This window comes from Pseudorasbora parva, chromosome 4 (assembly GCF_024679245.1).
Source record: "Pseudorasbora parva isolate DD20220531a chromosome 4, ASM2467924v1, whole genome shotgun sequence".
In the NCBI taxonomy this organism is placed as follows: Eukaryota; Metazoa; Chordata; class Actinopteri; order Cypriniformes; family Gobionidae; genus Pseudorasbora; species Pseudorasbora parva.
In genome coordinates, this window is record NC_090175.1 from 10,844,130 (window position 1) to 10,870,807 (window position 26,678).

Here is a 26,678-nt window from a genome sequence, read left to right on the forward strand (position 1 = left end):
ATGTTGCACTCTAGAGCTCCTTCTACGAGGAAGCTGTATTCCCTAAAATAGAGATTTTTTTGTTGACTGTTGTACAGGCCATTCTTTAAATCCAGTTGACTGCCCGGTTGGTTCAGTACTAGATTAAGTTCTCTTCAGGGTTATCTCCTTCCACTTTGAAGGTATATGTGTTGGCGATATCTGCTTACCACATTCCTTTAAATAGTGCATCGGTAGGGAGACACCCATGGGTAACTCGCTTCCTCCGTGGTACACTGAGGCTAAGGCCTACGGCACGCTCGAGGGTACCGACTTGGGACCTGGCCATAGTACTAGAAGGTCTAACACTGATCCCTTTTGAGCCTATTGAAGAAGTGCCAGATAAGTTTTTCACACTAACAGCTGTATTTCTTCTAGATATCTCATCCCTTAAAAGACTTGGGGATTTGCAGGCTCTGTCGGTGTCTCCCTCTTGTCTAGAGTTTGCACCTGGTATGGTGAAAGCAGACCCAGACCAGGAGAAATTAGATCTGCTTTGCCCTGTAAGGGCCTTGGATGCGTATTTCAACAAAGCTGCCCTGTGGCGCAAGTCTGATCAGTTGTTTGTGTATTTTGGGTCCCAGAGAAAAGGGAAGCCTGCATCTAAGCAGCCACTAAGTAGTAGTCATCCCTCACCACTAAAAGTCTGAGCCCACTCAACTAGAAGTATGGCTGCCTCTATGGCGCTATTGTCAGTTTCACTTCAAGAAGTCTGTGATGCGGCAGGATGGTCCTCTCCGCGCACTTTTGTAAGATTTTACAACCTGGATGTGGCCTCTTCTCCAGGTTGCCGGGTATTTGTGGTATGATGTGCATTGCAATTTCACATATTCACAATTTCACAGGCACTTGGGCCTAATGCAGGTGGGCATTTCATTCTCTCAGCGTTCTGACGCAGTGTGATTTCCCTTGAAAGGGAACGTCTCAGGTTACATATGTAACCATGGTTCCCTGAGAGGGAACTAGACGCTGCATCGCTTTGCCATACTCCCGGCATGCCTGTGACCGACTTGTTCGACTTTTTCAGAAGCTAACTCTGTTTGGTCTGGGGGTGCTTTATAGTTTCCTGGTCAATGAAGTCACCCGCCTATAACGTATTGTCACGCCATTGGACTGATTTCACGAGTGCTTCATGACGCAATCACACAGAGGCGTTCCCACAGCGTTCTGACGCAGCGTCTTGTTCCCTCTCAGGGAACCATGGTTACATATGTTTTCATGATAGATTTTTGTCATAGCGGCTTTCTGTCAAAACTTTATTTATTTAGTTGTCTCGTTCAACAAATCAGCAAATAAATGGCATTGATGAAAATGATGAAAAAAATATTCTTCAACAAACTGAACACCTGCTTAAACTAGCTCTAAAAGCACAGACAATCACAGAGTTTTTGAAGGCTCTGATATGATTAATTTTAGGAAAACAAAGCAAACAGCTAAAACGGAATGAATATTTAATCTTCAGAAAACTAAAACATATTTTATGTATGGCTATGGGTGCTTGCACTGTGTCGCTGCACTGATCAGTGTTCAAAAAATGCTGGGAAACTGAACTTCATGTGACCCTACAAGTGCGATTATTGATGGGCTGTTTGCAAAAAAAAACAAAAAAAAAAAACACACTGACTTTCAAAGTGGCTACATAGAAACAACTTATGATTTCTATAAATGCGGCGGAGTGAAAAGTACAATATTTGTTTTTCAAATTTAGTGAAGTTAAAGTCATACGTTTTCAGAAAAAGTAAAACTCTAAAGAACAGATACAGATAAATGTACTTTGTTACTGTCCACCTCTGCGTCTATTTGCATTTGAACATTGAAAATTGTATAGTAAGAATCGAGGCTATTTATATTGTGTGTAGTGCATTTTACATAAAAGCAAAAAGTTTGAACCATATAAACTTATTAAAACTGTTTATTTGATATATGACATTGCAATGTTAGAACTTACTAGACAAACATGATTATAACCAGCGGCTATCCTTAAAAGAGCTAAAGAGAAAATATTAATAAAGAAATACACTTCTACAGAAGACCCACTTCTCCCTCCCAAAATGCAAGAAATTTAAGCAATCATTAAATGCAATTTAATTAACAACAAATGCATTATCAAGCTTATTTTCATATCACCATATACCATTATTTGAGAGAGTGCTGCAATGGAAAATACTCTAGGCTATATCAGGCAATAAAAATACATTTGCTCTTTGTTTAATTTGTTACAGTGTGTCTAGTTTTGATATAAGGTTAAGGGATCTATTGGAAAAGCGTTAATATTTTAGTCATAATAATGAGGCATGTTGCTTGGAGCAGACTGGATTCAATCTTTAATCCGCTTGAAGCTGTAGCTGAAGCTGTAATAAAAGATATGCAAATTAGGTATTATAGTTAAATCTCCCTATAGATGAAATCTCATCTCAGTTTTTTATTTTTTACCTTTCTGCAATGATCGATAACAACAGAATAATTAAAGATAAATCCTGAATTGTTAGAACAAGAAAAAATAGTGTTTTTATTGAAGACCATAAATCTATGTAGTAATAGAGCTTACCTGTTCCATTGATTGAAACTGATCCAGGAATTATGTTCAGTTGACTGAGCTTTCCGTTTGCCACTGCTGTGAAGAGGGTGTTTGCAATATCTTGAGAGGATGGGACTGCTTGGTTGAGGCTGAAGAACATTTGCAGTTTTGTGACGATTGACCCAGCTCTGGAATATATAAATGTTGAAATGACCAAATAAGGATTACAAATTCAGTTTATTTTATTCTCATTTTTTGCTCTCTTAATGTACATTCAGTAGACATAAAAAACAAAACAAACATTTTATATATATATGTATATATATATAAAAGCAGCATCGTAACATGCTGTATTTACCTGAATCCTGTGACGGTCACTCTGAGGAAGTTCGCATACTTGGGTCTATAGACACCTTCAAGCTGGAACAGAAACAATTACAGACATCATTTACAATATAGAAGGGGTCGGGAACCTTTTTTGACCAAAGATCAATTTTTTTGTTCTTTCATTTTTGGTTAATGCATGTTTTTTTTTCAAAAGAGCTGCAGTAAAAAAATGATAATACATTATTAAATAAACATAATAATTAGGTCCATAGACAGTTGATAGTATGTAAATACTTGACTTGCCATTTAATTTTGACATCTTCCTGTTTATTTGGCCGTTTAGGTGCACAAACGAAAACAAAGTCTGGAGCGCGCGCACAGAAAGCTTCCTGACAGTAGTGGATTCAGTTCTCAATTCAGATTTTCAATATTAAGCACATCCTGCTCTTTTCTTTCTTTACCACAGAAACTTAAGTGGCTTGCTGTTGACTGCTGATGTGACAATAATCAATAGGACTGAACACGAACTTTGACTGGTACAACTTAAATATTATTATTACTGTCATCGTAAGCTTCTCATCAACTTCGGTAGACTGTACAACAAAGGAATTGTAAATTGTCTGTTTTTTTTTGCAGAGAACGGATCTCTGTCAGTGTGTACACATTTTTTAGCAATAATTTGTCAAAGAGCTGCTTTAGAGTATGTTAATATATGAATCTTTATTACATAATTCCTGTCTCTTCTGTTATCTATAAAAAAGTTTAGTTAATTTGTTCTAGGGATGCACAATACAATTTTTAAGAACTGATCCAATCCGATCAAATACCAACAATTCTGAGTATCGGCCGATATTGTTGTGCAGTTTTCTTTAAAAATGCAATGTAGAATTTCTATACCTCAGTGTTTTGAACTTATGATCACTCTTGTCTGTTAAACATTCTGCTAAATACAGACAACTTTATTATAAATAAATAATCCTAATCTATGACAAAAAACTACTATAAACTATAGCATTAATGATTAGTGAATAATTAAGTAGTTACTCTAGAAAAATGATGAGTGCACAGTAGTGTTGCACGGTATACCGGTACTAGAAAAGTATTGCGATACCTTCCTACTACAAACGGTACGATATGGACTTTTATTAGTACCGGTACTTTAAGGAGGACAGCGCTGACATGAGCTGTATTCTTAATTTGCGTGGAAGTGTGACAGCAGGTGTCAGGACACGTGTGCGGAACTCTACTTCCACCGTTCACTACACATGGGAAGTAGAAGAGTTAAATACGCGCAGCGCATGAGAAAGAAAGCAACAGAAATATGCGCGCATGAGAAGAAAAAGCGCAGCGCGGGACGTGCTCGCGCAGCCGGACTCTGAACTGAAGCGCGCGCCCACACACACACATACACACCTTTCAGACAACATGCGGTCGCGATTCAGTTCTTTCACGGATTATTATTTGGGTTTGAATGGTCAAACATATGTAAAAATGCACGGTCTGGCGAGTATTCAGGTAAACACAGTCGGATATGTCTTTAGTGTACAGCTGAGGTAATTAGATCAGTGCAGGTCTTAAGCCAGACCTAATATTCTGTGTGATTTAATGTTAATCAAACATCAATTAAAAATAGAAAACCATCACATGCTTGGCTAAATAACTCAAATATATTCATTAAGAATCAGTTTATTGTTAAATTATAGAATGAAGACTAGTAAGCAGTTTTATATTTGATTATTTATTTATTTCTTGAATTGCTACTGTTAAAGAGACCTAATGAAGCTGAAAAATAAAGCACTGTTTTTGTCATATTGTTTGTAATTAGCATTTTTGCTTTTTCCAACAAAAAAAAAATACAATTTAAAATCTATATAATAATTATAAAATTTCACTTAGAAAAATATTAAATTACTCATATCATGAAGTAAGATTTTGGTCATCCCAACCTGTTGAGAAGTGAAAGGTTAGTGAATGATAATGATTGATGTGATCTCTGAAGATCTTCACACTGGCATGTAGTTATTATAGCAATAAAAAAGGGAAAGGGCAAAAACCAGCGCAGGAACATGCTGGCCAAGTGAATTTTTAGTAAAAAAATTAAACAATGAATAATAAGTTCTGTTGTCATATTATTCATATTATCTGTTTTTTTTTTTTTTTTTTCCCGTGGTATTGATTTAGTATCGGTATCGAGGTATTTTGATTTAGTATCGTATCGAAGTCTAAATTTTGGTATCGTGACAACACTAGTGCACAGTAGTTTAAAAAATAAACACTTAGTGAATATTTTTTGTAAAATACATTTATGAAGACATTTGGTATCCGATCAGATACTATTTGGTTATGAAGATATAAATGTATTATAATACGAATAGTCATTATTATATTACAGATAGTCATTTATGTAAAACCATAGAGCGCTATCTACAGATGAATTATTATAACAGGAACATTGAATCATCCTGGAGAGAGTTTCATCCTGTTGACCGAACGCGCCACACATTTTGAAAGGTGAATGAACAGACGCCGTGGAGGGAAACATTTATGTGAACTTGAATGTAATTACTTAAAATATTAATCTGTACTTCACATTAAACTATGGAATGGCTTTAGAACACTTAATATAGTTCACGAAGCTTTGATGATGCTTTATGATGTTTTTGTGCCTTTTGTGGTGCATGGGGCTTAACAATAACACAGAATATTATACACACAGTATTGGATCTGGATCGGTCCTGTCTAAACAATTCCCGATCCAGCAAATAATGGTGGTATCAGAGCCAGATTTGTACTTACCAGATTTGTGACAAGCTTAGACCTATTCTTGTACTCTTCCGTGCTTGAATTGCTGAGTGCTTCTGTAAATGTTTCACTAGAGCTAAACTCCAGCTCAGTTTTCACCTCAGGTATGCTTGCAGTAGTTGCTGTAGAAGCGGTAGGTGCTGCAGATGTTGTAGGTGATGCAGATGTTGTTGAAGCTGTGGATGTTATAATTAGGTATTATAGTTAAATCTCCCTATAGATGAAATCTTATCTCAGCTTTTTATTTTGTACTTTTCTGCAATGATTATTAACAACAGAACAATTATAGATATATTTTGAATCGTTAAAACAAGAAAAAATAGTTTTTTTATTGAAGACCATAAATCTATGTAGTAATAGAGCTTACCTGTTCCATTGACTGAAACTGATCCAGGAATTATGTTCAGTTGACTGAGATTTCCGTTTGCCACTGCTGTCAAGAGGGTGTCTGAAATATCTTTAGAGGATGGGACTGTTTGGTTGAGGCTGAAGAACATTTGTGTTTTTGTGACGATTGACCCAGCTCTGGAATATATAAATGTTGAAATGATCAAGTAAGGTTTAAAAATTCAGCTTATTTTATTCTCATCTCTCTCTCTCTCTCTCTCTCTCTCTCTCTCTCTCTCTCTCTCTCTCTCTCTCTCTCTCTCTCTCTCTCTCTCTCTCTCTCTCTCTCTCTCTCTCTCTCTCTCTCTCTCTCTCTCTCTCGTTTTTGTACATTCAGTAGACATAATATATATATATTAGGGCTGTCAAACGATTAAAATATTTAATCACAGTTAATCGCATGATTGTCATGAATTAACTCGTGATTAATCGCAATTTAAACGCAGATTTTTAAATGTTGTAAATGTATTTTAAATTAAGTTTCAATTAAGTTTTTAATACTCTAATCAACATGGGTATATGGACAATTGTGCATGCTTTACGCAAATGTACGTTTACTATTAGTGAAACCATACTTATTCAATAATAATCAATAATATAGCATGAAGACCAGATATGTATCAAAGGCCACAGATGTTTATCAAAGAACTTGTTTATGTCTCTTAAGCCTAAGCTTAAAAAATCAGAATGAGCAGGGATTTTTCTCATTTTAAGAATATAAATAAAGGTAGTATTAGTGACAGTTAAGTTCAGAGCAGGGCACAGTTCGTATGAAAAATTGTCATGTGGACTTGTGAGCGCACCAGGCCATCCTTAAAAATATTCTTGTTTGCCGTAACCCGACCGACGCTGTCAATTTAGGGCCGACTCAATTTTTTATTTTTTTTCCCTTTTAGTCCGACCGACTTGCCGGTTGTAAATTGGCTTTAAGACCGACCAATTTCTTTTTTTACTTTTCAAACAACTAATACAACAGTAATAAAATAATATGAATTATATTTTAGTAAGTATTGTAAATGTATAAATTGCCTGGGCCATACAAACGAAGGCTACGTTCTTTCGTTTATAGAAAAACCCATGACGTCATGTTTACACTATGGTTAACGGATGTCTATGGCCTGCACGTGCGTTCGTTTCGGCTCATACTCTCATTCACTGTAACGTTAGACTGTTAAAGCCCTGTCAGAGATTTCGCCGCATTATGTGACAGGAGTCAGGACCATGGACACGTTACACACACCAGGCAAGTGCACTGCAGAGGGGAAAATGAATCAAAAGTGCCCCTCTCAACATTTATCATTACTATATTGTGGCGAATAAAACAGATTTTGAATTATAATTAATATAACAACGTGTACAAAACAGTAACAAATGGCGGAAAAGCCGTTTATCTTGTCTCTGTCAGTCTGAAATGTCGTTGTCGGAATCGGCCGATAAACGCTTAAAATATACAAATCGGCATCGGCCGATATGAAAACATTATGCCGATATGCCTTGCCGATATGATAACGTGTTGATATGCGCCTGCAATAACTCACGTGTGCAAGGAGTGCTACAGCGATAAGACCATGTCAGCACTGCGGTCATTCTTCAAGTGAAAACAAGAAAATACATTGCATGTACCGTGATTTATATTGACTGTTTTTAAATGCTGCCTTGAATTTCTGAATGCACGTACAGAAGGACGTGACCGTCAGCAGCAGATTTGCCACGTTTTCACAACAAAACTAGCCCAAAACAAGCCCAATCGCGTCTCCCCACTCTCTAGCGCGTGCGGCAGCCTCCACAGCAGCAGAAGCTCCTCCAGGTCCTAGTGCCCTCCAGCTAGACCGCTATATATTTATACATGTAGTGGGGGCGCTGTTGTTACAGTAATACAATGAAAAGTAGAATACACAAATAAATTGAAGTTACTTCTTGTTCTGAATAAACAAATCAGTAATGATGTCATAAATCACAAGCATGACACTTGTAAATTAAATACTTTTATATACAGTGTATTAATCTGTAATAAAATTTTACGAAATGGATGATGAAAAATAATCCAAGGAGCTCTACAATAATTGTAGAATTAAAAGACAGCATCAATGGATGTCATGCCACCCCCACTTCATGTGCACAAACGTTATATCCAAATATACAATATTTAGGTTACAGCTGCATCTGGGGTGAAAAATTACTGACTTTATTATTGTTATTTTCAGAGCTTTTAATATACTCTTATCATAAAAAGAACTTTATTAACATTTATTTATCTTCAACAAGAATCCTTTTAGTAAGGAAACCTCAGAAATCTGAAACCAGAATGGAAAAAAAAAAGTTTTTACTCAAAATGGTGTTGTTTCCAAACAAAGGGAAAAAATAAACATATATCGGCATCGGTATCGGCATCGGCCAAAATGAGCTGAAAATTTTTGGCATATCGGATATCGGCAAAAATCCAATATCGTGCATCCCTAATATATATATATCAGTGGCGATTTCTTTAAGACTGCAAGGGAAGCTCGGCTTCCCTTATAATGTCACAAAATTAATGGTCAAATATGTACTATTATATTAATGTTGTATTGACTAAAAATGCGTTAGAAAACGTTCATCTCAAAGACGAGTTTGTTCAGAATCAGTTACATATAGCAGGTCGGCTGACTCGATTTCCTTCTCATACATTCCCGCAGCGTCACAGTGCATTTCCCTATTGAAGCCCAGCGTCCATTGACTTCAATGGGGCTGCTTTGAACGGTTTTTTTCAGCGCTTCGAAACTAGACGGTCATTGGATAAACGCTGCGATTATGTCCCGCCCACGGACGCTCAGCGTCTCTGGGAGTGAATGGGGAGTGGGCTGGCCCGGACTCCGAGCTTCTGCGTGATGATTGGAGGGTCTGCATCTCCTTTTGACTGACAGCGATTCTGTACTATAAGGAATCACTGAAGCTATTCGCGCTCAGTCCCATCGCGAATTTCTCAAGTTCAGTCGAAATAAAAACTGCTGCAACCTATTTCTTTGATATTTGCTTGGCGAAATTGCTTCATTTTCATCATACATTTCACACAATTATACACCACATTCCTTGTTTCAGTTTTACAGAGTTTAATATTTTTTTAGATCGTTCATTCATTCACAGGGTAAAAAAACATTTTCTTGAAAAGGAACGTAGGGCAAAATTTACTTTTAAATAAATAAGACAATTGGCCGAAAATGAGCTTCCCCTCTCTGACAGACCAGTAGCCGCCACTGATATATATATATATATATATATATATATATATATATATATATATATATATATATATATATATATATATATATATATATATATATATATATATAAAAGCAGCATTTTAATCAGGGATGGAAATTAGCACCGCCACCAGCGAAATGCGGGTGATTTTGAGCTGTGGCGGGTAAACTCGCTTCACCTACCGGACACCGTGGCGGGTAAATAAAAAAAGCATACTGTTTCCCCTCTTTGTAAACTTTGTTCAATGCATGCGAGTGCGGCCGTATGTCCGAAAATGACCCATAGAGAAATGACCAGATGTTTTCGCCGTCATTTCCCAGATGTAGTGCCAGAAGGCGCGAATAAGAACTCGCTCGCTGAGAGAAGATCCGTCACTGCGCATCATCCGAAAGCGCGCACTCGTCTCACAGCGCGCAAATATTGAGTTCTTTTTCAAGTCTTGCGCTTAAACGGACAAACTCACACAAAAAGTATGTCAACATGTCCATCTTGATGAGTATCCTAGCAGACATAGTCTGTATATACCTTAAGTGAACTGTATAGAGTCGAGAAAGACGAGCATATCCTTCTATTAGGGCTTAAAGGGGCAGTAGCTTTTACTGCTCTGTTTAATGTCAAACAAAAGGACATCACGCACTGCTCTTGATTGAATAGCTTTCGTAAGTTTAATAAGGATTAATCTTTAATTTAAACAGTTAAATATGCAGTTATTTTACATTTTATTACTTTATTCAATTTCTGTACCTTTCTGCAGGCCAGTAGGCCAATACATTATTATTTAATGTACACATAAGTGAGGTCAAGAACAAAACACATTTTAGTTTGAATTTTATTTTATACTGTTGGTTGTTGCAATGTGCTAAATAAATATTTGCATAATTTGTAATTGATTTATTACTTGAAACTTTAATATTAATTAATGGAATTGTAATGCCTTAATTTTTTAGTAAAGTTACACAGTCATAGCATTAGCCATAAATGCAATGGATAATTGGCATAATTTCTTAATTTCTAGTGTTTCGGTTTCAGCCAATAATTTTTTTTTCGGTGCATCCCTACTGACAATGTTCTGCTTGGTATGTCGTCAACACGCTTCAGAAGATGCCAAAACTAGTAGTTTCATTGTTGGTACTAAAAACCTAAAACTGGAAGCCATAAAAGACCACAAATCATCCAAATGCCACATCCAGGTAAAAAAAAAAAAAAAAAAAAGATCGCACAGAGACCTACTCATTTAATAAAATGTATATCAGTTAATGGTTTGTGTGTGTATAAGAGAAAATGTCAGTATTTCATTGAGACTTGAGATTAAATAAACTGCTTAAGTATAGTAGAGCTTGTAGTATTAATTTTTCACGTGCAGTTACACATTATCGGATAAAAACAAGAAAGTGGCTGGTTAAAACATTGAGTGGCTGGTAGATTTTGAAATCCACCAGCCACAGTGGCCGGTGGACAAAAAAGTTAATTTCCATCCCTGATTGTGATATGCTGTATTTACCTGAATCCTGTGACGGTCACTCTGAGGAAGTTCGCATACTTAGGTCTATAGACAGCTTCAAGCTGGAACAGAAACAATTACAGACATCAATTACAATATAGAAGGGGTCGGGAACCTTTTTTGACCAAAGATCCATTTTTTTGTTCTTTCATTTTTGGTTAATGCATGTTTTTTTTTTTTTTTTTTTTTCAAAAGAGCTGCAGTAAAAAATAATAATACATTATTAAATAAACATAATAAGTAGGGATGCACCGAATCCAGATTTTTGAGGTTCAGCCGAATACCGAATCCCCTGGTTAAGATTCTGCCGAATCTGAAACCGAATACCGAATCCAAGTCCCATCCTCAGTCCATTATCACAGTAAACACATTAATGACATAAACAACGTCCACAGCAGTGTATTTTTAGTTTAATTTTAATTTTAAAAAAGGTAACATTATGCCAGGATGACTGTGCTGTATTGCTGTCTGTAGATTCCTTCATGCACAACTCTTATTCTCTCAGATGGGAAGTTCGGTTCTTTTCCGCGAAACGGTTCTTTCGGACAGTTCGTTTCAATGAACTGGTTAAAAAAAAAGGATCACCGCTTTTTTTACGTCCTTACACGATGACGTAATTTCTATCATCATCTATCATTCAAAATACATTCAAACACGTTTATATAAAGTATTTTAATCAAAACTTAGTATAGCAATATTTATTATTGTCATCATCATCATCTTGGATACGTTTTTTAATTCATGTTTTGCAAAAACACTCAATACAGCCACTGTCGTGCAAACACTGATGTTTTACACAGATTAAATAAACTTACATTGACATAACATAAATTTACACAAATCCTTGGTTCACACGTGCTCATATATTATCAGCATCCGTTTTCCGAGAGAAACAGCAGCCGTCCCACTCCGAGAGAAATAGTTCTATTCAAGACGACGCTATCACGCATGCAGTATCTCAGCTCACCGGTTCTCACAGCAAAACATGTCTCAGTTCAGTGAACTGTTGGAGTTACAACATATACTTCAAGATATTAGTTTATTTCTAGTCTGAGGGACTGTCACTCATGTCAGAAAGTGAGTAACTATAGTAACTTGTGGGATCAGCGCTGATTTGAGACGCGAACCGTTTAGAACGATTCAGTCCGATTTGGTGAACTGGTTCGACCGGATCACTAAAAAGATCCGGTTAAAAAGAACGATTCGTTCGCGAACCGGACATCCAGCAGACAAATTGGCATTGCAAATTGAACATAGCTCGACTTGAATTGCCTTCTTGTGATTGAAAGTACTGCCAAACAACACACTTTCTGTTCACAAGTTCCATTTTCACTTTCTCACAGCCTACTGCATTCGAACGGTCCACCTAGTAAACACGTTGCCATAATCAACCGCGGCATCATGTTCGACCAGTATCGCGTAGTGCAAGCGGGTTCGGTGGAAAAAAATTCTAAGGTTCGGCAGCAACCGAACCCAGTCAAAAAGCCCAATATTCGGCCGAATCCGAAACCGAATCCTGGATTCGGTGCATCCCTAATAATAAGTAGGTCCATAGACCTAGTGACCTAGTTGATAGTACGTAAATACTTGACTTGCCATTTAATTTTGACATCTTTCTGTTTATTTGGCCGTTTAGGTGCACGAACAAAAACAAAGTCTGGAGCGCGCACACAGAAAGCTTCCTGTCAGTAGTGGATTCAGTTCTCTCTCATGGCTTATTGCTTTTTAAATATTTATTTTCAATATTAAGCACATCCTGCTCTTTTCTTTCTCGTTGATTGCTGATGTGACAATAATCAGTAGGACTGAACACAAACTTTGACTGGTACTAGGGCTGTGTATTGGCAAGAATCTGCCGATAAGATACGTATCCTGATACAGGGGTTACGATACGATATAGCGATATTGTATCAAAAAAAATTTCCTTTAGAAAGATTCATTTAAAAGAATAAAGAACTCAACCATATGCATATAACATGACAATTAACTGTTTTATTTAATTAATACAGTATAATTTATATCACTATTTTGTGCAAGTGAATGCAGGATTCTTTGTGTACATGTTTTAAAGGTTCACAGTATAGCAGTTTTTAATTTCTAAACTATTTAGCAACAGAAAGTGCATTGTTCATTCATTCCTTGACTAAATGACCATTGTTTTATATTTAATACTGTAAAGCTGTTTTTTTTAACCCTTGTATGGTGTTCGGGTCTGTTGGACCCGTTTTCATTTTTTATCGAAAGAAAAATGATACGAATAATTATTTTTTCAAGCTGAGACTCATTTGCCTTGGCTCATTTTTTGTGAGGAATATATATCAGAACACATTTTCAATGACCACACACTGTACCCCCCCCCCCCCCCCCCCCCACACACACACACACACATTTATCTTACACACAGGATGTTCGGGTCAAAACAAAAAATGTGTTTTTTGAAATTCAAAAAATGTCAAAAGTTTTCTGTGATGGGTAGGTTTATGGGTATGGTTAGTAGGGGGATGTATTGTACAGTTTGTACATTCGAAAAACCAGTATGCCTATGGAGAGTAACCATACACCACATATCCAAGTGCGGGTGTGTGTGTGTGTGTGTGTGTGTGTGTGTGTGTGTGTGTGTGTGTGTGTGTGTGTGTGTGTGTGTGTGAGAGAGAGAGAGAGAGAGATTGTGTGTGAGTGTGAGAAAGTAGCTACAAGAGTGAGTTTTGTTTCTACCCCTGCCGTTCCCACGCGAGGTAGCAATTCTTAAATGTGATATAACAAAGGTAAAGAGAAAATATTAACGATATATGCTGTTTATATTGCTTGTAATTGGGATGAAGTAAATATCTTGGGTTTGGGTTTACATGAAGTGTAAGTGACCCATGAACACTGGCTGCGTAACAAAAATATGAACACCACACAAGGGTTAAGGTAGTCTAGTGTAAAAAGTGCCATTTTAAGTAGACTACTGAACTGCAGAGCTGGTCATCATATCCACATATCCAGCTATGATCAGATGCTTTCATTCTGCTGCCACCGCTGTCAGTTTTGGAGTGTGTTTATTTTGTTACTGAGAGGAAAATGTGTTCTATTCTATCGAAATGCTTCTCAGCAACGTGGATGACGTCAGGATGTAAAAGAGCTTATTGCAGGTAACATTTTTTTGGAGATGAACATATAACCTTGTATGAAAATGCCATATGAAAAGGTAATGCAGGATTTAAAATGTTTTTAAAAGACATAAGAGCACAAATTTAGCAGATAAAGTGGACATTTCCTTGGCTGTTTCTAAAAACCGCAGTTTTTTTCCAACATCGCGTCATATGACGTCACGAGAGGGAGTCGTCTGCCAAGCTCTGCATTGCTTCAGTGCAGAATAGGTTGGTATTCTGTAGTAGTCAGTGTGTACAAAGTATGTAGGCTACATAAACACAAATGCATAGTCTCACACTTTAAAAAAAAAATCAGGAATTATGTGCTGATAATGTGTTATTCAAGCCATGTATACATATATGTACATCGTTCACTCAAATACATACTCAAAACGTCATCCTCACACTCGACGGTGAATCGGCACAAAATAAACCCATAACACAGAATGAGTGAATGAAGGATCACAATAACATGTTATACTGTCTGTGACTCGGCCGCGGCGGGAGGTGTGACAGTCAGTCACGGATCTGTCAGACGATCAGCTCGGAGAAACCGTGTGAACTGAGCACCGTAACGGAGGCAATCCGGGCGAACACATACACACGAGCGTTTGCGTTAAACAGAGACTGGAGACTCAAAACAGAGACTCAATGTTGCTGCTAGCTTTAGATAGAAAACATTACTTGTGTGCAAATGATTTGTTGAAAAGCATAGAACAGCCGCCCTTTCGAGAGAGAGAGAGAGAGAGAGAGAGAGAGAGAGAGAGAGAGAGAGAGAGAGAGAGAGAGACACTGAGCTATAGCATAATAATACTCATAGATCTAGCCTGTGACTTTGTTGTGCATGATTTGGCAATAGGGGACAGCCATGCTGGGGAAAATCGAGCCGATTCCCGAATTTTTTGATTTTGTATGTTTAAAAAATATTGTAAGATAGGGAGGTGCGAAAAACGTGCTCAGCTCGTCTTGTTTTTCCTCACATGCTGCGAGCAATGAGCATACGAGCATCCACAATGTCCACGCGAAAGAAAAACATCGCCTGCGAGCTCGTATGACAGCAAAGACAGCACCGGGTAACGTTACGACCCGCGCCCGGCTTTAACATCTAATGTGGACGGCGAGTGTGACTTAAGCCAGATGGTCTGAACTTTTTATTCGTTTCTGTTATTGATATCAATACTCCTAGATGACCAAATAGCTTTGCGATTGCCTCATACACAATAATTATCTGCAAAGTATTGTAATCTGAGCACAGTGTTAGCGTATAATGTTATGAGCCAACTCTCTCACTTGCTCTGTTTTCCACTGTTTCTCCTCACACAACAATTCAAATCATCTCCTCTAATCGTTGTTCTGTCTAATCCTGGCCTGCCTCTTATTGTGTCATAATTGCATTGCTGTGGTCTGCCATATGAGTATTAATAAACATTTATAATTTCCTCAGCGTCCGAACTGCCATTGCGATCCATTGTTTTCCTATGGTTGAAAGTCACCGCACTCCCTCTCGTTATGTCACTTCCGGTTTGCGCATTTTTAGATGCGGAAGTAAAATTTCCTCACAAAAACGACTCAAAGCCTTATTAGCGTATTTACAAGTATATTTTAAAGAAAATCTAGGTCCTACATTATTTTTCTATACACTGACTCACTGGAGTCTCTAACTTGCAATATGCTCTTTAAGCGAGCTCTCTGATTCAATATTTCCAGAGTACTGGATTTCAACTTGGCCTATTTTTCAAACTAAATGACTTGTCGGTTTCCTAAGTGGCTTCTTTGTAGCTCAAGCCAAAATGAGTCCACACTTCAGCTCTGTTAACCGCGAGAGAAGAATTCTATCGTCTTGAGGTTTGCTAATGCACACACACTCACACTCACCGGCTCCGTGCGTCAGATACGTTCTGAGATAACACTGCCATCTAGCGGTTGGGTTGTATACAGTCTGTGGTTTAATTCGAACAGAAAGCCACGAATCTTGGATGTAAATAAATAAATATATAAATATCGATACAGGGTTTTTGAGAATCGATACGGTATCGGCAAACAAAATATCGCGATACTCACGTGTATCGATATTTTCTTACACCCCTAACTGGTACAATTTAAATAATATTATTGCTATCATCATAAGCTTCTCATCAACTTCGGTAGACTGTACAACAAAGGAATTGTAATTTGTCTGCTTTTTCTGCAGAGAACGGATGTCTGTCGGTGTGTGCATTTTTTAGTGATCATTTGTTGGTGAAGGGCGAGAGACCTTTGGTCAAATAGCTGCATTAGAGTATGGTAATATATTAATCTTCATTACATAATTCTTGTCTCTTCTGTTAATTATAAAACAAGTTTAGTTAATTTGTTCTAGGGATGCACAATACCATTTTTAAGAACTGATCCAATCCGATCAGATGTGCAGTGCAGTTTTCTTAAAAAATACAATGTAGAATTTCTATACCTCAGTGTTTTGAACTTATGATCACTCTTGTCTGTTAAACAATCTGCTAAATACAGACAACTTTATTATAAATAAATAATCCTAATCTATGACAAAAAACTACTATAAACTATAGACACACAGTTTGAAAGCTGAATGGAGAACAGATGCAGTGGAGGGAAACATTTATGTGAACTTTTTTAATTTTAAAATATAACTTTAAAATGTAATTACTTAAAATATTAATCTGTAATTCACATTAAACTATGGAATGGCTTCAGAACACTTAATATAGTTCACGAAGCGTTGATGATGCTTTATAATGTTTTTGTGCCTTTTGTGGGGCATGGGGCTTAACAATAACACAGAATATTATACACACAGTATTGGATTTGGATCGGTCCTGTCTAAACAATTCCCGATCCAGCAAATAATGGTGGTATCAGAGCAAGATTTGTACTTACCAGATTTGTGACAAGCTTAGACCTATTCTTGTACTCTTCCGTGCTTGAATTGCTGAGTGCTTCTGTAAACGTTTCACTAGAGCTAAACTCCAGCTCAGTTTTCACCTCAGGTATGCTTGCAGTAGTTGCTGTAGATGTTGTTGAAGCTGTGGATGTTATAATTAGGTATTATAGTTAAATCTCCCTATAGATGAAATCTCTTCTCAGCTTTTTATTTTTTAACTTTTCTGCAATGATTATTAACAACAGAACAATTATAGATACATTTTGAATCGTTAGAACAAGAAAAAATAGTTTTTTTATTGAAGACCATAAATCTATGTAGTAATAGAGCTTACCTGTTCCATTGACTGAAACTGATCCAGGAATTATGTTCAGTTGACTGAGATTTCCATTTGCCACTGCTGTCAAGAGGGTGTCTGAAATATCTTTAGAGGATGGGACTGTTTGGTTGAGGCTGAAGAACATTTCTGTTTTTGTGACGATTGACCCAGCTCTGGAATATATAAATGTTGAAATGACCAAATAAGGATTACAAATTCAGTTTATTTCTCTCTCGCTCTCGCTCTCGCTCTCATTTTCATGTACATTCACTAGACATAATATATATATATATATATATATATAACTGCCGGTGTTTTGTGTGCGCGCCGAATTGTGCCGCGATTTACGTGAACATTGTGAGAAACACGGATTCGGGAGCGCTCTTTTTCAGAAAAGTAACCTGTGCATTCGTTTTAGACGATTGTAATGCATTTAGTTCAATATAACACATGTGCTGTAAGTGGTGATGTGTCAATGGTTTACCTCAGACATGAGCGAGAGTGAGCTTCAGTGTATTCACGCATCACGCTCGGACTGCAGAGAATGTGCTCAATGTAATCAGACTTTTCTTTGGACCTGGTGGTGTCTAATATGGTTAAACAGAAAATATGGTAGCTTTTAGGCAATAACTGCTCTTTTGGATTAGAATATTAATGTTAACCATTTTCTTTCCCTATTAATGTTTGCTGCTGCATCCTTTACGTCTATGGCTGATCTCAATTTCTCCAACTATGAGCTAGGCCACGGATCAAACAAAATGCGCGCTGCGTTTACGTGCGTTAATAAATTTAGTGCCGTTAAAATGAATTTGCATTAACGCGTTAACTTTGACAGCCCTAATATATATATATATATATATATATATATATATATATATATATATATATATATATTAGGCTAGAAATCTAGACGCACCCTAGCGGCTGCAAATTTAATCTGCCCGCAAGTGTCTCCTAGGAACTCTCAATACCCATCTGAGCTGTATTCCTCACAATCTGGACGGCCCAATCACATCATGTATAGAGTCGGTGGGCGGGGCCATAATGACGATGGCCGAGTTGCGTTTGCGTGCTTCTAGTAAACACAGAAACTGGCGAACGGCGGCGTCTTTCGAATCAGCTTTGACCGCGACTCTGGAAGACTAGGAGTTAAGCTTTTCTCTGAGAAAAGAACAAAGAACGGCACTGAAGTCATTCTTAAAAAGGGAAGATGTGTTCAGAGTTTAGCCGACCGGATACGGCGAATGTTTAATCAGTCAGTGAGCTCCGCTTCACCTTCGTTGCTCTGGTTGGTGTAGCGCTATCCTATCGCGTGCAGAGGGAGTTTGAAAGACAACCGTTTATCCGCCCCTCGGATTGAGCCCTGTCTATGGTGAGTTTCCAGACCAAACATCTTGATGTGGGTCTGGCTTGTCAGGCTATATATATATATATAATATAAAAGCAGCATTGTGATATGCTGTATTTACCTGAATCCTGTGACGGTCACTCTGAGGAAGTTCGCATACTTGGGTCTATAGACACCTTCAAGCTGGAACAGAAACAATTACAGACATCATTTACAATATAGAAGGGGTCGGGAACCTTTTTTGACCAAAGATCCATTTTTTTTGTTCTTTAATTTTTGGTTAATGCATGTTTTTTTGTTGTTGTTTTTTTAAAGAGCTGCAGTAAAATAAATAAATAAATAAATAAACATAATAAGTAGGTCCATAGACCTAGTGACCTAGTTGATAGTACGTAAATACTTGACTTGCCATTTAATTTTGACATCTTTCTGTTTATTTGGCCGTTTAGGTGCACAAACGAAAACAAAGTCTGGAGCGCGCGCACAGAAAGCTTCCTGCCAGTAGTGGATTCAGTTCTCTCTCATGGCTTATTGCTTTTTAAATATTTATTTTCAATGTTAAGCACATCCTGCTCTTTTCTTTCTTTACCACAGAAACTTAAGTGGCTTGCTGTTGATTGCTGATGTGACAATAATCAATAGGACTGAACACGAACTTTGACTGGTACAACTTAAATATTATTATTACTAGGGCTGCACGTTTTCAAGTTTTTCATTAACTGTTAACCGAGGCCCTTAGCAGTTAATACTCGGTTAACCATAGTGTGCGTCAGGGTTATTATTTTTATTAATTTGACGACCGCCATCTCCATAGTGAACGCGCCTATGGAGAGAAATGCGCATCATGGATTACATAATCAGAGAGTAGCCTAATTCTTATCGTTTTAAATTGTTAAAAGACATTTCAAGCTTTCTTAAGATATATTTCATGTCTGCGAGGCGTACGCTGAGTTTCGTTAAATTAGGATGAGATGCGCTCCAGTTCACGAGCAATGCAAGTGGCCGCGAGGGCGCCTGCATGATTAGGGCATGTAGTAAAATATGCAGCCGAGAAGGATTCACACAGCGTTTGACTCGCGCGGCTGAGCCTCTCCCGGCAGAGAGATCAAGCATCTGTGGACTCGTTCCTTCAGCTCTGGCCATCTTGCTTTCAGTCTGCAATTAGCTTTTTTTGTTTTCTTCATTACAGTTAAAGTAACCTCTGCTTTTCTCTAGTCCCTCACAAGTTTCTCCCTTCAAACTTTCTTTCTTCTGCTCCGTTATGTACATAGCGTTATGCCCTAATGGGACTTATAGTCCAGTGCTACTTATGTTATTTTTCCTTTTCATGACGCATTTTATGACTGATGCGACTTATACTCCGGAGCGACTTATAGCCTGAAAAATGCGGTAAGCACTGCATTGCAATACTTTGCCCAGTCACTCTCAATTTTAAAGTGCTCCCACGCTGTACTTTTCTTTGCCCGCTTCATGTTCGTTAGAAAGCTGGTCATGACTTCTTCTTGTGGATATTACAAATGTCTGGGAGCGCTCTTGCGGTCTCTAGTGGTGCAAAAATATATTACAACTAAATTCAAAGCATGTCACTGACGCCACTTAACCGAGCAAAATGTTTCACATTCAATTTTTAACGGTTAATCGGTTACAATGGACACCCCTAATTATTACTGTCATCATAAGCTTCCCATCAACTTCGGTAGACTGTACAACAAAGGAATTGTAAATTGTCTGCTTTTTCTGCAGAGAACGGATCTCTGTCGGTGTGTACACATTTTTTAGTGATCATTTGTTGGTGAAGGGCGAGAGACCTTTGGTCAAATAGCTGCATTAGAGTATGGTAATATATTAATCTTCATTACATAATTCTTGTCTCTTCTGTTAACTATAAAAAAGTGTACCTCAGCACCTTCTATTAGAGGTGTGCGATACCGCTAGATTTGGTATCGATCCGATACCAAGTAAATACAGGGCCAGTACTGCCGATACCGATACCAATACCGATACTTTTTAATAATTAAGGTGGATGCGTCTTCAACCTAAATCAAAATGAATTTTCATGACTTTTAATTTGTTTTTGTGATTTGCATTTTGAGGTATTAATCAGTGCTACAAAAGCTTTTGTTCAGAAACAACGTTTGGTTACTTCTGCTTTATTTAAATAAACAAAGTTACAAAATGATTACTTCACAAATATAAAAAATGTAAAAACAAATTCTCTTTTCAAGTAGCATGTTAACAAAAAATGTTTCTCCTCTTTAGTGCACTTCTTTTCAGGATTTTTTTCTTAAATAAACAAAGTCACAAAGTTTTACTTCACAATAAATATAAAAAATGTAAAACAAATTCTCCTTGTAATACGATATAATGCTGAAAATTAAAATGCGCGGCTGAGCGGCGCGCGCGCCTGACTGCTGGTGGTAGTGCTAGTGGTGAGTCACGTGACGGTACAAAACAGGAGAGGGGGTGGAGAGCAGTGTCGAGCACGAGCAGCACACTCTCTTGAGAGCTTCCTCTGCTCTGTGACAGCAGCAGCATTTTGACAAACACGGCCAGGTCGCAAAACGAGAGAAACTGAAACTTAAGTATCGATATTTTCACGTTGGTATCGATCAATACCGATACCAATGTTGGATCGATATTAGTATCGATCTGCCCACCTTTACCTTCTATACCTCAGTGTTTTGAACGCATGATCACTCGTTTGTCTTTTAAACAATCTGCTAAATACAGACAACTTTATTATACATAAATAATCCTAATCTATGACAAAAAACTACTATAAACTATAGCATTAATGATTAGTGAATAATTAAGTAGTTACTCTAGAAAAATGATGAGTGCACAGTAGTTTAAAAAATAAACACTTGTATTTAAATATTAAATATTAAATAGTAAATATTTTTTGTAAAATACATTTATGAAGACATTTGGTATCCGATCAGATACCATTTGGTTATGAAGATATAAATGTATTATAATAGAATGGGTCCGAAACTTACCAGATTTGTGACAAGGTTAGACCTATTCTTGTACTCTTCCGTGGTTGAATTGCTGAGTGCTTCTGTAAATGTTTCATTAGAGCTAAACTCCAGCTCAGTTTTCACCTCAGGTGCAGTAGATGCTGTAGAAGGTGTAGATGCTGCAGCTGTAGAAGCCGTAGATGGTATGTTAAGCTTACATTTTATTTCACAGAAAAAAACAATAGAAATTATACATAAAATGTGTACATAAAAACTACATAAAAAGCATAGTATTTACTGTATACATTAAATATACATTTATTCTTTGTAAAGTTACAAAAGTGATTCAGTCAAGAGCAATAACTTTTTTGTTGTTTTATTAGCATTAATAATGACTAGGGGTGTAATGAGACACTTAGCTCACGAGACGAGATACGAGATTGGGTTTATGATACGAGACAAGATTTTAAACAGTATTTTTAAGAAATCTTCATTGACCAAATTCATGAGTGAAAAAATAGTCTGCAGGTATATTTTTTGTAAATATTTTTTTTCTTGAAATATCAAAATGCATTGAAAAAACACTCAAGCACTGTAAAAGGTTTAGCCACAAACTCAACTGACTGGCTTCTCCCCGTTAAGATTTCACACGAGTCTCTTTAGGCCTTACTGTACATAAACTTATGACTGAGGTGTGACCTCCTAATTGAACCTCTTTTCACAGATTGAACATAGAAATATAAACAGTATAAATAACAAAAAAAATTAACTTTCAAAAGTTATTTTATTAAAGGTGTCATGAAATAGTATATAGTGTTGTCTGTCAACTTATGCCATTCGTGTGGTTTTTACATTCAAAAACATCCTAATGAATAAGTAATAGGCTATTTTCATCTCTAGTTTTGTGACATTTTGATGGCCGTGCCATGAGGGAGGGATTGTTTTGAGGTACCCAACCATAGTAATAAAACAAGTGAAGTCTTTATGAGTCTATATGATTTCATTTAAACTGAATTTAATTAAATATTTTTAATTAGCAACTCACTGATTATACAGACACATGAATATTGAAATATGACCTGGAGGAAAAAACATCTTGGGGCACCTGATGCATTTTAGAAATCTAACCCATGACAACAAATTTTCAAGAATGAGGAAGAAACGGGGAAGAACAGTTAAAGGGATAGTTTACCCAGAGATGAAAATGTGATGTTTATCTGTTTACCCCCAGGGCATCCAACATGGTGTGTTTGTTTCTTCAGTCGAACACAAATGAAGAGTTTTAACTTCAACCGTTGCTCGTATAATGCATGTCAATGGGGTCTAATTCCCCAAGGGTAAGCAGATAAACATCACATTTTCATTTTTGGGTGAACTATCCCTTTAAAAAGTGTAGTAATGATTTTAATTACATGTAAGTACATAAACACAATTACATGTCAGAGCACTACAGTCTCTGAACAAGCGGTATGTGCCGGTTTAACACAAATAATGAAAGGCGTAGTTATTTTTTGTCCATTGTTCGTTGAATTTTCGGTCTACACCATTGTCTTTTGTGTATCAGAATAATTAATTGTGTCATTGTGTTCATGATCAGACATATAGCAAAGAAATTGTGACTCGATTTATCCAAAATCATGCAGCTCTAACAGTTTTTTTAATTATTTTTTTTAAATGATTGTCAGTTTTCTTCACCTACCGAACAAAATGAATAAGATCAAAGCTTTTCTTTCCATCTTGAAAAGAGTCCTGTGCTGGTGATAAAAGTCTGTAAAATAAGCAATATAACACTGAAGAGTTAATGTGTGAGAGATTTTCACATACACATATACATACATACAGTGGAAAATATTTGAACACCCTGCTATTTGCATCTAATTTAGGATAATAAATGGAGTAGAGGTGGACATTTTAAAGGCAGACTGACGGGTCTTTGAGGGTCAGAATTATAGCTGATAGACAGGTGTTCAAATACTTATTTGCAGCTGTATCATACAAATAAATAGTTAAAAAAAATCATATATTGTGATTTCTGATTTGTTTTTTTTTAGATTGTCTAAAATATTGAAAAAAAAATTATGACAGTGGACATGCACCGATGACAATTTCAGACTCCATGATTTCGAAGTGGGAGAACTTGCAAAATAGTAGGGTGTACAAATACTTACTTTCCTCACTGTGTGTGTATGTGTGTGTGTGTGTGTATATATATATACATGACTGAGAAGTACAATAGTTAGTGCATGCTTATTCAATTCTGTTGAATTAAGTTTTTCTTAGATATCACAAAATTGAAATCAAATTCCAACTGATTATCATTTCCAAGCATTATTTTTCTATGATGACAGATTAATATTAACATCAATGTTTTAGAAAACAAACAAATGCCTCTGAGTGGTAATTGGTTGTCCCACAGATAATGGCTTTTCTAATCAATATCAAGACATGAAATAATTAAAAAGAAGTTTATTTATTTAATGCTTAATATGAAACTTAATATTCAATATAGTTTTTTTTTTTTTTTTTTTTTTTTGCAGAACTGTTTCATAGATGATAATTGTTCATCTTTACAACGGAACTGAATCAACGCTGAACAACAGCCAAAATTCATAATTTCCCTGTTTCATTGTATTGAAATGATCTATATTGTTAAAAAGTGCTGTATAAATAAAGGTGATTTGAATGCTGTTCTAGACAGTTTTCACACTGCTTCACGATATATAAAGAACAACATAAACTATAAAGATATTTTCCAGTTTCCTGAAAATGTATTTAATGCAAACTAATTTAGTTTTTATTTATTTTACTTGAATTAATTTTAATGCAATTTAATTTAATTTAACAACGCTACTGCCATTTCTGACAAAGACATTTCTGATGCATTTTACCATATTATAAAATTCCAGGCATCCATTAAATATAGTAATGCTTTGATAATTACATTTCTATATATTAACTTTAAAGATATACCATATGTTATGATTATTTTTATATTATAGAGACATCAAATATACATACCAGATATGTTATACTGAACACGTTGATCCGCTGTTGCCTCTTTGGCTTTAATAAGGACGCCAGTTTTCACGTTCAATGAATCAACAGTAGCATTTCTGCCTCTTAAATAACATCTTGATTGGTTCCTTCTCATTCCATTAACTTATCTTAATGGAACGTCCCTTATCAGATGTTGTGATTACGATCCATTTAAAAAAAAAGTTTTATCTGTTTGTTTTTTATGTTGGAGCCACATTTTTTTCTTTATATCTTTCACATATGGTTCTCTTTAGTTTTTTTTTTTTAAATTAATTTAATAATTTCTGTCAAATGTAATAAAATGAATCAGTCAGTTCATCCTGTGAACACTTAGTATTGATTATTATTTCATTCTAATAGAAGGGTATTTTTCATGGCCACAGAAAAATGATTCTTTCTTAGCATTTACAGCACTCGGAGCACATAACAAGATTGATAATTTAAGTGACAATTTGTTTGCAGGCAGGGAGTCAGAACCAGATACGTATTGTGTACAATCACAAACAAAACTAAACTAACAGAAATGCATACATAAAAATCAAACATACATGGGTAAGATGGAAAGTCACCAAATAAAAAATGAAACTATGAAAAACACCTGGGAGAACCAGTGACCACAAGCTCCTTTGTCTGAACAAAGGGGTTTACAGCATTTGCATGAGCAGTTAAAGAGTGTGCAAATGTACAGTCACAGGAGAAAGTCTTGATAGTTCGGTCCGTTGGGGTTGAAGTTGCAACTGTTTTATTCTGCGTTGACTAAAGAAGATATAATGACGAACTTGCATGGTTATTTAAAGTTGCACATGGCTTAATGTGTGTATAGGCCTGCCAGCTTGGCCAGGTGAGGGACAGCAGAATTAATGTGTTGGTTGTCCATCAAGAGAGGAAGAGAGGTGCGCATGTGGATCTCTCTTTAAAGGTCTGGGACAGGTTACACCCCTCAGGGTTGACTTGACCAATGAGGAAGGACAAATCTTCCTAGAGGGAAGATTCTTCTGTTGGAGATTTTATGGCTCTGTTTCAAGGGTCCCTTTGCATGTACAGCTTGATTGGTTGCTAATATATTGCGTTGCTATTGACACACATACACGGTAATTTCAATCTTCAAAGTACAGATTTATAGAGATCAGTAAAGGGTTACACCCCTACTCTTTTTCCTAAGGACATCCTAGGATTTTTAATGACCACGGAGAGTCATGGTATAGGTGAGGTTACATTGACCATTGGTTCTATCATGAAATATGTATAAAACAAAAATACCCTACAAAAACATTACAGACAGAACTAATCATAAACAATGTACTGGGGGTGCGTGTTAATTTATAGAACAATTTGTATATAAATTAATGCAGGAAAGTCTGTTCAAGGGCTATGGGTCTCCCTAAGACCCTTGTGCCTGCTAAATGCGTAAATGTAATTTTGTTTCATATTCTTTCAAGCCAGAGCAACGTCCTATATGATTCTAAATCTGATTTACTGAACCTGCACCTCATCATCAGCACTCACTATAAAGATACACTTCTCCTTCATTCCCTTGTCTGGTCTTGTCCTTACAAGCATGATTCAGGGTGCTTTCACATCTCTAATTCGGTTCATTTGGTCCGAACCTATGGCAAACAATTATACATTGTTGCCCTTTTCAGCTTTTTTGGTTCCTTTTCACACCACACTTTGGTCTAAACCAGTTGAAACGAACCAAAATGCAGGCACATGACAACATCCACATCACTCATTGGCCAAGGCGTATTTCCTAAACTGCTTTTCGATTGGTCAGAATTTACGTATGGGAAAATTCCAGCAGAACAGGAAAAGCCAGCAAACTACACAACTATGGAGAAACAACTGCACGGGCTGGTTTTGTCCCTGGCCATAATCTAATACGTTGTGTGTATTTACCACAGTACGCAAACAATACCTTTCTATAATGAAGTGCGGCAACGACTTGAAAACAATGTTCTAATGTCACGTCAAGCGGAGGCATGCATTCATTATTCTTAACTCTGACATGCCATATGATTATTGCAAACAATCTCTCAGGTAATGTCATGCACATAATGGCAGCGCAGCTGACTATGGCAGCTGGTTTAGTCCAAAAATGATCAGTACTTTTGCAGTTGGTTCTGTTTGAGGTTGGATCACCTTCTCACCACAAACAAACTGCTCCAGAGTTCGTTTGAAAGTGTACCAAGGAG

General features: G+C 36.7%; 1 protein-coding gene and 1 long non-coding RNA gene across 2 annotated transcripts in view; one reads left to right on the plus strand and one right to left on the minus strand.

Annotated features, from left to right (window-relative positions):
* Positions 1–24,110, plus strand: part of LOC137072890 (uncharacterized) — a 48,491-nt gene extending 24,381 nt beyond the window's left edge. Inside the window, exon 3 of the long non-coding RNA XR_010904700.1 lies at positions 23,988–24,110. This is a non-coding gene — a long non-coding RNA (uncharacterized lncRNA). The remainder of the gene's footprint in view (positions 1–23,987) is intronic.
* On the minus strand, positions 1,913–24,598 carry LOC137072877 (uncharacterized). Its single transcript, XM_067440872.1, has 12 exons — positions 24,469–24,598; positions 23,150–23,218; positions 21,490–21,635; positions 18,612–18,673; positions 17,158–17,315; positions 16,820–16,965; positions 10,794–10,855; positions 6,033–6,190; positions 5,660–5,841; positions 2,895–2,956; positions 2,567–2,724; positions 1,913–2,369 (listed from the first exon to the last, which is right to left on the minus strand). Exons 2-12 carry the CDS (start codon positions 23,184–23,186, stop codon positions 2,272–2,274), a joined length of 1,269 nt encoding a protein of 422 aa, XP_067296973.1. The 5' UTR covers positions 23,187–23,218; positions 24,469–24,598; the 3' UTR covers positions 1,913–2,271.
* Between the last annotated feature and the right edge of the window lie 2,080 nt (positions 24,599–26,678).

What these genes read in the sequence shown, in the direction of transcription:
- LOC137072877 (XM_067440872.1), bottom strand. Translation starts at nt 23,186, where the DNA reads ATGGAAAGAAAAGCTTTGATCTTATTCATTTTGTTCG. An exon ending in GTGACCGTCACAGGATTCAG is followed by an intron (nt 6,191 to 10,793) that starts GTAAATACAGCA and finishes TATATATTCCAG; the next exon opens with AGCTGGGTCAATCGTCACAA. An exon ending in AGTTTCAGTCAATGGAACAG is followed by an intron (nt 5,842 to 6,032) that starts GTAAGCTCTATT and finishes TAACATCCACAG; the next exon opens with CTTCAACAACATCTGCATCA.